General features: G+C 43.6%; 1 protein-coding gene across 7 annotated transcripts in view; it reads left to right on the top strand.

Moving 5' to 3' along the window:
• The window catches only part of IQSEC2 (IQ motif and Sec7 domain ArfGEF 2), a 128,451-nt gene extending 116,552 nt beyond the window's left edge, over positions 1-11,899 (top strand). For 6 of the 7 annotated variants that reach the window (XM_075185033.1, XM_075185039.1, XM_075185037.1 and 3 more), the window contains 10 exons: positions 3,385-3,546; positions 4,716-4,838; positions 4,941-5,107; positions 5,913-6,052; positions 6,175-6,300; positions 6,387-6,486; positions 6,854-7,015; positions 7,159-7,332; positions 10,225-10,274; positions 10,516-11,899. In XM_075185033.1, the coding sequence (XP_075041134.1) occupies positions 3,385-3,546; positions 4,716-4,838; positions 4,941-5,107; positions 5,913-6,052; positions 6,175-6,300; positions 6,387-6,486; positions 6,854-7,015; positions 7,159-7,332; positions 10,225-10,274; positions 10,516-11,451 (2,140 nt within the window). In that variant the 3' untranslated portion in view covers positions 11,452-11,899. The remainder of the gene's footprint in view (positions 1-3,384; positions 3,547-4,715; positions 4,839-4,940; positions 5,108-5,912; positions 6,053-6,174; positions 6,301-6,386; positions 6,487-6,853; positions 7,016-7,158; positions 7,333-10,224; positions 10,275-10,515) is intronic. The other variant, XM_075185040.1, reaches the window with a different exon arrangement.
• Positions 11,900-12,487: the final 588 nt, after the last annotated feature.

Below are 12,487 nucleotides of genomic sequence, written 5' to 3'. Positions count from 1 at the left end.
ATGTGGTAAGATGTGTATGGTGTCCTGTTCATGTCTGTATGTCAATATTAAGAGGCCCATAACAACTACAATATGAGGGAGGAGTTGTGGCTTTGTTACAGATTGTCCATCCCCAATGTAAGATCTGATAAAATTAGCAGATGTGAAAATTACTTTTAAGCGATTCCCTTGAGTTGTGGTTTATTTTGTGCTCAAAGATATGTAGATTTGAATGCTAGGAATGTGATATATAAACCAAGCGTTACTTGAAAAATTCCATTTAACGCAATAGTCCGATTACAAGCAATTTCCCTGTGAGTGCAGCTATTCTGCTCTCCTTCTTTTGTACGTATTAGGAGTAGTGCATTATGTTAAAGCCTTCAAGTTATCATCATTATCACCATTTAGTTATATAGCGCCACTAATTCCGCAGCGCTGTACAGAGAACTCACTCACATCAGTCCCTGCCCCATTGGAGCTTACAGTCTAAATTCCTTAACACACACACACACACAGAGACTAGGGTCAATTTGTTAGTAGCCAATTAACCTAAGTATGTTTTTGGAGTGTGGGAGGAAACAGGAGCACCCGGAGGAAACCCACACGAACACGGGGAGAACATAAAAACTCCACAGAGATAGGGCCATGGTCGGGAATTGAACGCATGACCCCAGTGCTGTAAGGCAGAAGTGCTAACCACTAGGCCACCATGCCCTTTATTTTGTAACATATGGTATATGTGGTTGCCTCTGTCGCTCAGCTCAAAGCCTAGTCATTGGATGGCTATGTTGCAGCTTGCATAGCAATCTAATGAGTTTGCATGCTGTTTGATGGAGTGCCACGTGTGTATGAGAACACTAGTGGATAAGTGCAAGTCTTGGATCATAGATCAGGAATGCCAGCATATATACCCCTTCCAACAAAAGCCAAATACTTTCTTGGCAGGCCTCGCCACCCCGTGGCTCTCTGTGTTGTGAACCTACAAGTCCCAGCATGCTTTTCCAGTAGCTAACTAGCTGATCGCTAATAGGGTATGCTGGGACTTGTAGTTTCACAACATCTGGAGAGCCACAGGTTGGGCAGGTCTGTTCTATGGTATCAGTAGCTCAATTGTTTGTGCATAATGTGCCAACCTGGTAAAGTCATCTTAGAACAGTGTAGGGAAAACATTGTATGTTATGTATCATATACAGCTGTATAGACAGTTAGTCTTTAACCTATAAGCTGGTCATGTTAAGTTTATGGAGAAAAGTTTTCGGATACAATGGGAAATGTATTGCTGTTTATTTTGTAGGATCCATGTAGTCATTTTATGGCCCATCCTAATTCCTCCATACACGCTATGATTGTGCCGGTAGTCTTAAAGGTGATTGGCTGCAAATCACTGCACATAAGGTGCCTACAACAACCACAAATTCCAGTCAACAGCTGAACGCTCACTCGGGATCAGAGAGAAATACATTCTGACCGCAGCCTTTATGGGGCATATTTAATAAAGCACGATAGTGCTTTTAACGGGTCATTAAGGTCCCACAGTGTCCTCCGCAAATTTATTAAGGGGGCATCACAGCAGATATCATGGATATCTGCTGCTTTGCATTCCTCTTCGTTTTTGGGAGCAGTCACCATTCAACAGAATGGTGACTGCTCCTGGCCGCAATCTAACAAGTCCCGAAAAAAATTTTTTTTCGGGAACTTGTCATGTTAATGTATGCCAGCTGAAGCTGGCGTACATCATCCGAATTGAAGAAGTCTAATGCTGGCAGCTCTGCTCCGGAGAGCAGAGCTGGACAGCGCATGTGTGGAGGGATCACATGATCCCTCCCTGTCACTCAGCGCTCTCTCTCTGCAACTATCGTTGCAGAGACAGAGAGGGGATCTGTGTGCGCATGTCCAGTTCTTGGAACTGGACATGCGCAATTGAAGAGTGAAGAGAAGACCCGAAGACAGCGCTTCCGAAGAGGGGGGTAAGTATGATTTTTTTTATCACTGAAACAGCAGTTTTTCGGAACTGCTGTTTCTGTGCAGGGCTGTACATAAATGTGAGAAGTAGTTCAATCCTTATCATTGCGATAAGGATTGAAAACTACTTTTCACTTTATGTGAATATTGATAAATGTGCCCCTATGTCTTTATATGAGTGTGCGCTCGTCGTTCCATTGCGATAATGGTGCCCATATAGCAGTGATAGGCAATCCGATACACTTCAGAGGTCGCACAGGAGGCCCCCCAACCACACTTTACCCTTAATCTGTACCTATCTGTAATAACATCAGCAGCATTTTAAACAGGTGGATAAGAAAACAATCTGACCATAAAGCAGGAGACAGCTGGGGGCCGCAGGTGACTGGTGGGAGGGCCACACGTGGCCCATCACTGCTATATAGTCTGCGGTAGTTCAGCCTAAGCCTCGGACAGCCACGTCCTTTCCGTTTCCCTACACAGAGGTGTCTGGCGGGATCTGTATGGGATATTACCACGACCATGAAACACGTCTGAACTGGGTGCTTTAGTACACAGATGATTGGTGTGTGTTTCCAGCGCGTTTTGTGACCGCCAGATAAGATGTAGAATTATCAGTGGCGGCAAAGCAGCATTTGTGTTACTTAACTATCTGTTCCAGACAAGTATTGTGTTTATCTGTTACTATACTTTGTACCTTTGTTCTACATTTATCGTATATAATGTTTCTTTATTGTGTGTGTATATATCTATATTTAATTGTATAGTTGTCGCTGTTGTGATGGTTTTATGGTGGTGATTCATTGGGATTATTTTCATAGTAAATTACATCTATGAAGAGCTATCATATGAAAGGTAATAATAGTATTAGAATTGACATAGTTGGAATGTTTCAGAGTGTTCAGGTGTCCAATGAAATTGCACTTGTACATTTACATGTTTCTCCGCCTTCAAAAGTTTAAAGTTCCGATCCTATGACTCCGACTTCTGGCTCCAAGCTATCGGCTGCTTGTCATGTACAAGTTTGCCTTGCATTTGAGTTTTAGTGCCCTTTAGTGGACTGCCGTGTATTATCCAGCAGTTACCACATTTGCTCATGGAGAATTGAGCTGGTTCTATGGTTGCACTTCAAATATTTAACCATCTAAATAAGAAAAGATGCTGTGCCTAAATGTGTTATATTATGTGGCATAGGTGCAAAAAAACTGGATGCTTGGGTCATGATGTGTCTTATATTCCATTTAGAGCACAGCAAATATGAGTGTTCAAATGGACTTGTCTGATCATTTGCAGGACATCACCACCTGTGAACAGCTATTAGCAATGGAATCAAAAAACCATTGAGCCTTAAGAATGGAGTGGTATTAAAATGATGTGCATTTAGTTTTTATGTCTGTATTGGTTTATTTAATAAATACAATCTCTTGTTCCTCTTGACTGCAGGAAGCCAGAAAAAGGGATCCAGTACTTGATCGAGAGGGGATTCCTATCCGATACTCCTGTGGGGGTAGCACACTTCATCCTTGAGAGGAAAGGACTGAGCCGACAGATGATTGGGGAGTTCCTTGGAAACCGCCAGAAACAATTTAATCGGGATGTTTTAGAGTAAGGCCCCCTGAACTTTTGCATGCACGAAAAAGCTGGCTTATGTTCTTGTCCATGTGATAAAGGAATATTCTAGAGGGAGGCGTCCGGCCATTTTGTCTGTGTGAGGACAGCTTGTGCTGGAATGAAGATTCTTGACATCTTGTGTGAGAGGATAAGGATGAGTTGGAGGCCTGCCATTTTGTGGTAGAGCAGCATGTGTCAAATTAATGAGGTTGCCATCTTGTCGGGGATGGATCAGGATGTTTTGAAGTACAGAATCCTGGCATGATAGCCAGTTATAGGGTTATCGATCATGTGTGTTAAAGAGCAGAAAATTGCCCGGGATAAAAACTGCATTGTTTCCCGAGGACTAGATATTGTTTTAACAATATTGCTGTGTAACAGTTTTAGTCAGTTTAACCCCTTCCCAGCTAGTTTACAACTAGATGTCCACGTTTTTGCACAGGAGACCTTGAACAGAAATTGGACACTACCGATAGGTCGCCTTTCTGTTCTGCACTAAAAGATCTACGGCCTTATTCGTTAAGGATCTTAACTTGAGAAACTTCTTCTGTCAGTCTCCTGGACAAAACCATGTTACAATGCAAGGGGTGCAAATTAGTATTCTGTTTTGCACATAAATTAAATACTGACCGTATTTTCATGTAGCACACAAATATCAACTTTAAATGTCAGTGTACAAAATAGCTATCAAGTATTTATTTGTGTGCTACATGAAAAAACGGTCAGTATTTAATTTATGTGCAAAACAGAATATTAATTTGCACCCCTTGCATTGTAACATGGCTTTGTCCAGGAGACTGAAAGAAGCAGTTTCTCAAGTTAAGATCCTTAATGAATCAGGCCCTTAATATATAACAAAGCTAGTAGTAATATATCAACCACTATTAGATCCATGGTTTCTCATGGCCTGCTCCTCAGTAGGGAATCCCAGGTGATATCACATTGAAGATTGACCTTTTAAAAAATATGGAAGCATCCAGCTTTGATGGGGTTGTGTAACAAAAGGGGGGGGTCAGTAAGCTGAACATCACACAGTAGAAATTGTCTGTGTACTGTAGTTGTCTCTGGTGTGTGTGTGTGTCTACTGTCTGTCAGTCGGATATGCTTCTCAGTTGCGTACACTGTTCCACTGTTCTTAATATGCACACCGGTTGTGTTTCTAGCTGTGTAGTGGACGAAATGGATTTCTCAAACATGGATCTGGATGACGCCCTACGGAAGTTCCAGGCTCACATACGTGTTCAGGGGGAGGCCCAGAAAGTGGAAAGGCTGATTGAAGCTTTCAGGTGAATCCGCTATGGCACGTTAAGTATTCCTGTATGTTGTGTTTTACCTCTGTCGTCACGTCCTCAACTTACACTTCTGCAATCTCTTTCAATGGTTCCCAGTCAGCGTTACTGTGTGTGCAATCCGGCCTTGGTTCGCCAGTTCCGTAACCCGGACACCATCTTTATACTGGCGTTTGCCATCATCCTGCTAAACACGGACATGTACAGTCCGAGCGTGAAACCGGAGCGCAAGATGAAACTAGATGACTTCATCAAGAATCTGCGGGGTAAGAGAGGATACTTTGTAGAGAGTGCGGATGTGGGTTTAAAGTTGTTGTAAAATAATAATGTCTAGCGGAACCAATCGGACATTTGCTTTCACTAAAATCGAACTGACTTATGGGCAACACCTTTTCTGCCTGTAGTTTACTTGTTCTCATAAACGTCTGCCAATATTTTTTTACTTTTATTCTTCTGTGCTGCTGTTAGCGACTCTCATTTCTCTCCTTTTGTCCCTATCCCCAAACCACATCCGCTATTGTTTCCCACCTCTTTAGTCTTTACTTTTTTTTATTTTTACCCTTAAACCATCACCACTTTATTCATCGTTCTTGTCCACCTTTCCCTTTTTAGTCTCATTCAGGACTCCCTTTTTTTTTTTTATCAAGAAAACTGTGACTCTGGTAACATGACGCTACCTCCAGGGTTTACAGTCCCCCTGTTGTTCCCTTATGAGTGCAAAATGGCATCTGTTCATACTGTTCAACTGTTAATCTAATTGTTTCTGAAATCTGCATTCGAAGAAAATAAATTATATTGTAACATAGAATTATATATTTCTCCAACCAACAAAAAGTGTTCTGAAGCTGCCAGAAGCTCACTTAGTTACCCCATAAATCCACTGTCTTCCGTGTCACGTGAAAGATAAAATGCATTTATCATTGACCAAAAATGTGTCCGTGTGTGAGATTCTGACAGTCTTAGAATTTAAATACAAAATTTGGGGACCATTTTTCAACAAGTTTTTTTCTTGTAGTCACCAAGGATATTTTTCTATGTTTCTCCTCAAAAATAATTATTTCCTTGTCCTAGGGGTTGATAACGGAGAGGACATTCCCCGGGATTTGCTAGTTGGAATATACCAGAGGATCCAGGGTCGAGAGTTGAGAACGAACGATGATCACGTATCTCAGGTGCAAGCGGTGGAGAGGATGATTGTTGGAAAGAAGCCGGTGAGAAGACCGCTCAGCTCACTCTTTTTCTCTATTACTATATCCTTTTAAGTATATATTTATTTTCCTTTTTATCTTTTCATATTCTCATCCCCGCAACTGCTTTTCTCTCCCCACCACAGGTACTGTCTCTTCCACACCGACGTCTTGTCTGCTGCTGTCAACTCTACGAGGTCCCAGATCCAAATCGTCCGCAGAGGATGGGTCTGCACCAGCGGGAGGTCTTCCTCTTCAATGATCTTTTGGTGGTGAGTCAAGGTTTGTCTGGCTAGCGAGTAAGTGAGTCTATATACTGGAAACAGAATCTAATGTATCTTCTCCTCATAATCTTCAGGTTACAAAGATTTTCCAGAAGAAGAAGATTTTAGTGACCTACAGCTTCCGGCAGTCCTTTCCACTTGTGGACATGCAGATGCAGCTCTTCCAGAACTCTTGTGAGTAGCGATACATGTCTCCATGTAGACTAGCTACACATATGGATATTAACGGACTATTGAATCCAGTTCAAGCTCGTCTTGTAGACTTGTATTTTTCAGGATATCGTTTATCATAAAAAACAGTGTTATGTTGATCTTTTTCCACTTTCACCCAAGTATAGTGCTCTAGAGTGCAACTAAAACTGGCCATATGTTGTGGTTTAATTGGACAAATTGACCATCGAGACCACATTGGCTCCACATTGTGCCTGCAATATTGTGCCACTACTACGCGTGTGACCTAAATGGCCATAAGTCCGTTTGATGATGACCATCAACGACTTTTCTTTGACTATTTATCTTAATTATTTACTATGGTTAACAGATTACCAGCATGGCATCAAATTGCTCTCCGCTGTGCCTGGTGGTGAGAGGAAGGTGTTGATAATCTTCAATGCTCCAAGCCTTCAGGACCGGTTGAGGTTCACCAGCGATTTGCGAGAGTCTATTGCAGAAGTGCAGGAAATGGAGAAATACAGAGTAGAGTGTGAGTATGAGATTTAATGTTGTAATCTACAGTTGGAAGTTTTACATACACATGTCATGTTAGTCTAAACTGATCTATGTGCCTTGATAGTCCATCAGTACATGAAAATAGTTTTATTTCAATTTTAAATTTGCTTTCGTTAGCCGAACTAGAGAAGCAGAAAGGGGTAATGCGCCCAAACACCTCCCCTGGTCCTGGGATGAAGGAAACGGTGAATGGGACTCTGGGCCGGCCAAGTCTGGATGACACGTATGCACTTGGGGAAGGACTGAAGAGAAGTGCCCTGAGCAGCTCCCTAAGAGATCTCTCTGATGTTGGTAAGTACTGTCCACTTTCTACCCATAAGCCTTCACTCCATCACACATGAACATGCCTATGCCATGCCCAGATACATTGTACAGACCTGATATCTGCAGCCAGAAGAGGACACTGTGTTCTCTCCAGATAGATCAATGATGTTTTCAGTTAATACCAACCAAGGCTTGGAACTGTTCATCGTCATCTATTGACTACATATAGGAGATGGCTAAAAGGTCGTTTCCACATGCCCAGCGTCCCTTCACGTTAACCATAGGTGATTGCATGTGCCATGATAGACTGATAGTAATACAGGCTTCAGATGCGTCATCTGTGATTTCTTGTCAGGTTTGCAGTTTAGCCGGAATTAATCAGATTTATTGAAACGGACGTCTTGACTTAAACAGCTATTTTCTTAATAAGTATCAAGAGATTGCAACTGTGAGTAAATCGCAACGTATAAGAATTTGAGCACTACCCACTTCTCCCAGGAGAGGGACCGTTAGAAGCGCTCTCAGTATGCTAATTGCATGCCAACCAGCCTTCTGCTCCCCTCCAGGGCTACAGCGCTGGCTGCTATTAGCGTGCTAGCCAGTTCCATCCACATCATGCTGAATGGTCTGGTATGATGAGGTCTTAGATCCTACTTAACATCCTAACTGCCCACAGCCCTTCTACATCATTAAAGCAATCCTAGTTCTTGGGGGGGAGGGGGTGGGTTAGTGTCAGGCTGTAATGACAGCTAATGGACCTGCAGTCCAGGGTGTAGGCAGAAAGGGACAGATTCTGTGATTGCTTGAAGATCATCATTTTTTTTTTTATATTGCACCACCAATTCCGCAGCGCTGTACAGAGGATTTTTGACATTCACATAAGTCCCTACCCCATAGGAAGCTTACAGTCTAACACTTTCCTGACACATACACTAGTTTTAATTTTGTCACCAGCCAATTATCCTACTAGTATGTTTTTGGAGTGTGGGAGGAAACCCACGCAAACACGGTGAGAACATATAAACTGCACACAGATAAGGCCATGGTCGGGAATTGAACTCATGACCCCAGTGCTGTGAGGCAGAAGTGCTAACCACTAAGCCACCGTGCTGCCCAGCCCAGTGACATCACTGTGACATTATCAGTATTGTCTAGTGCAGGGGATGTCCAAATCTCATCTTCCCTAACACTATTATATCAACTGTAACTTTAATCTCAGAGCAGCTTAATCAAAATGGTAAAAATAGCCCTCTGTGCGCATATCCTATAAGAGTGTCATCTCTTGCCAGAAGTACACATACTGTATTTGAGATGATTATATTTGGAAGATATGGCGGATTTATAAACCAATATATGGCATACCACTAATTGTGTAAAGATAACTAGGGGAAAAATAATAGAAAGTGATTTTGTTTTATTTATTTTTTATAACTACTTATGCTGTTTTTTTCACTGTATAATGCCCATAAAATAAAAATGTATTTACTCTTCTCTTCTTCCAAAAGGAAGCTCAGTCAGTTACAAAACAAATCTAAAATTCACTTTTATGTATTAAGAAATAACAGCAAAACCATTCAGTTATGCAGTGATCGGACCCATTGTATTGCTTGTCTTTTTGTCATCTAAGAATAAAGCATAATATCCTAAGTGGACGTGTTGCCCAACAACCAATCAGATTCTAGCTTTCATTATCTAGCGCATCCTACTAAAAGATAGCTAGAATCTGATTGGTTGCAGCCTTATCAATTCACTAGGAGCTTACAACATCAGAGAGGCACTGGTAACTGTCCATTCACTAGGAATCGGTGACATCACTGATACCCAAAGTGCATTCTCATGAGCCCACTTTGTGTAGGTGGCAGGTGGAGAGATAGGGAGATTGTATTGTTCTTGAAAAAATGGCATTAAAAAATATTCGAGGACTCATAGGAAAAAGCATATCTGTTGTTAGATATGAAATCTGTGATCCGAGATGCGTAGGACTTGGTTTTCCAAGCAAAGGGTCTTCCACAATTTAAAGCATTATGCATACCATATACTAAATTACATTTGTGCTGTCATTCCACACTGCCCCCCTACTCATTAACTCACACAGTGGACAAACTGTGTTATAGATAGAATATTTAGTTACATACATTGATGCCTTGGGTAAAATGGTAAAGACTTCTATATTAGAGACCGCTCCCTTTTAGGCTATCTATGGAATCCTGCGCTGCAAAGACTAGAAGTAGTTAATAGTTTGCAGGTGGGGAGGCGGGTTATATATGAATGGATTTCTATGGCCGGCCCTGGGAGCATGGGGAGAGAACCGTTTTGCAAGCCATGCAGAATTGAGACTCGCATGTCTTTTGCTGCTATAGTAGCATTAATCTTGTTGAAAGAGCTTAATAATGGGCCCTGGTTGTACATGGCTGACAGTGCTGATGCTGTGATTTTATATTTGATGTATAATCCAAGCGCACTCTAGTCCAATGTTAGTCCGCTGGAATCTCCTATTAGTGTTTGAGATGCATCTTGGTGTTTATGGGGGAACAGTTAGAGATTTGCTGCCACCTAGTGGAAACATGACTTCATGACAGACAAGTCATAGTGGCTGCGTGGGCAGATATGTAGCTTGCAGCAGTCGCTCAACAGCTTGCAATCTCTTTGGGTGTAAAAGGATACTGTGTATGCAGGCAGCACACACAAAATTTCCTTTTATTCTCTTTTTTTATTCTCTACATTTTCTCACTGTTTTCTACATTTGTCTGTTTCCACCCGGTGTCTTCTCGCTTACATATGAATGCATCTGCCCTCATATATCTGTATCTCGCAGTTAGTTCCTTGTTCTCTCCATTTCTTTCATCCCTTCATCCATCGTTTTCCCCTTTTACTTCCTCCTGCTCCTTAATGCTTGCTTGTTACTAACTTGGTGCTTAGGTAAGAGAGGGAGGCGTAACAGCGCAGGATCTCTGGACAGCACTATTGAAGTAAGTGTTGAGTTTTGATTGCATGTGACTGCTACTGTGTGTGTTAGATTCTCCTCCCACCCAGCCGCTGCTCCGTGTTGTGGGGTTAGAGGGATAGCTGCTGCTTAATGTCCTTTGCACCTTTTGATGTTGTACTCTATAACCCTTATATAAGGTTGGGGGAGGGGGGTTAGCCATGCATGCCGCTGTAATAGGTAATAATGTTGGCATCATTCTTACGTCTTTGTGTTTCTTGTCCCAGGGATCTATCATTAGCAGCCCTCGTCCTCACCAGCGGCTTCCTGTTCCACCACCGCCGCCTCCTGAGGAGTACAAGGCTCCCAGACCAGCATCCAATTCTTCCTCTTTCCTGGGCTCTCTGTTTGGAAGCAAGAGAGGAAAGGGTCCCTTCCAGAACTTGCCTCCAGCCTCGTTGCCGCCTCACCCTCACACACCGCCAGGAATCGACGGACCATCCAAAATCCAGGCTCTTCATGCCCAGTACTGCCACAGTCAGGGAGTGCTGGCTCAGCCTCCGCCACCGTATCACTCCCAGCCGCCCCCATCCTCTGCGCCTCCCCAGCAGCAGCACCAACCTCCCCCGCCACCTTCTCATCGCTATCACGTGCCCCCGTCCTCGGCTCAGTTTACGTTGCAGCGTCCAGGCCAGCAGAAGAGACCAGCTGTAGGAGGGCCCCCCTTGACCCCCAGCTCACCACACCCACAATACACCCTGCACGGCAGGCACCCTTCAAACCAGCCTCAGTCCCCCTTACCCATGTATGGTTCTGTGCCCCAGCATGCCATGACGCACACCTATCCCCAGCACATGCATCAGACCCAGCACTCCATGCAGAAGCAACCACCCAAGCACTTTGTGTTTAGCCACCACCCTTCTCAAATGCCTCCTCAGCAACAGCGCCCTCCACAGTCTCAGTATAACCCGCAGCATCCCATGCAGCACAACCAGTCTCCCTGCTCACCCCTGTCGCCCATCCCGCCACATCCATCTTATCCGCCTCTTCCCCCTCCATCTCCACATACGCCTCATACACCTCATACCCCTCTCACGCCACACTCCCCTCTGCCCCCAACGTCCCCACTGCCCCAGCATGCTTCCCATCACCCTATGGGGACAAATACTGCCCAAGGCAACCCGAAACAGAAGCCAGTTAACAGAATCAGTACGGTAGTGTGAGAAGCCGGCGGAACCCCCTGTTTATGTTGGGGGCAAGTACACGTTCAACAGATGCAGGACCTATAGTGAGGGAACAGCATGCACGTGGGGAACTGGATGAAGGGTCCCTGCTGTTCCTTCCCCATCTACATCAACAGTCCTCGGCACTCACCGGGACAGAGCCACAGCGAACGCTATACTCACTCACTGGGACTCTTTATGCCATTTGCAGAGGAGACGTACAAAGCCCTCAGTCCTAATATATGCATCACCCTTCCATTTTCTTCTCTGCACGGAAGTCCTCTTACGTTGGGTGGTGGCTCCAGGCTCGCCCAGCTGAAAGGGCCCTCCTGGGAGGACAGTTGAAATTTAATGAAAAGTAATATCCCAGAGCCGTTTGTATAGTCTTGCTAGGGAGTGATGTAGAGATTGCCTTGCTATCTTGTGAATAGATCAATGCACCCTGCAAGGTGTTTTTATGTGAGGAAAGAGTATGCTTGTGTATTGGAGAGATAGTGAGACTAATGGGTCAACCCCGACTCCGCTGCTATTGCTATAGGGGCCTATGAATGTGAGGAGTGATGGGCATCTGGCTCTAGTTACAGAATGGGCTGTGGAGCATTGGAAAGCCACTGCTTCACTCCAGTTATTTCGACTTGGGAGGCGTGCCCTGTTCACCCAATCCAGTGCCATCCATGCATTGTGTCAAAAAAGGAGCTCTCTATTTTGTGTTATAAATGATGAATTATTGTTAAACACTCCCTGTATATGTGTAGTCAAGGGTATAAACCACTAAATGATGCAAGGATGGATCCCCTTCAATAGCATTAAGAAAAAGTGTATATAGCAACAACAAAAAGACATTTTGGGCAACTCCTGTGCCCATCCTATACCGCACAATCATTAAGCAGCCACTGCTCTCTTAACAAAACTACATACAGAGCTCTATATAATAGTTTGTACGAGGTAGTATGCCTGCTTCAGTTTTTAAGAGATCTTCTTTGATGTGAAGATTTTTCAGGAAGACCAGTAGGGTATCACAGTGCAGGCACAGACA

Source organism: Mixophyes fleayi, chromosome 9, assembly GCF_038048845.1.
Source record: "Mixophyes fleayi isolate aMixFle1 chromosome 9, aMixFle1.hap1, whole genome shotgun sequence".
NCBI classification, from domain to species: Eukaryota; Metazoa; Chordata; class Amphibia; order Anura; family Limnodynastidae; genus Mixophyes; species Mixophyes fleayi.
The sequence above is the reverse complement of the archived record's forward strand: the minus strand, read 5'-3'. Positions and strand labels throughout refer to the sequence as shown.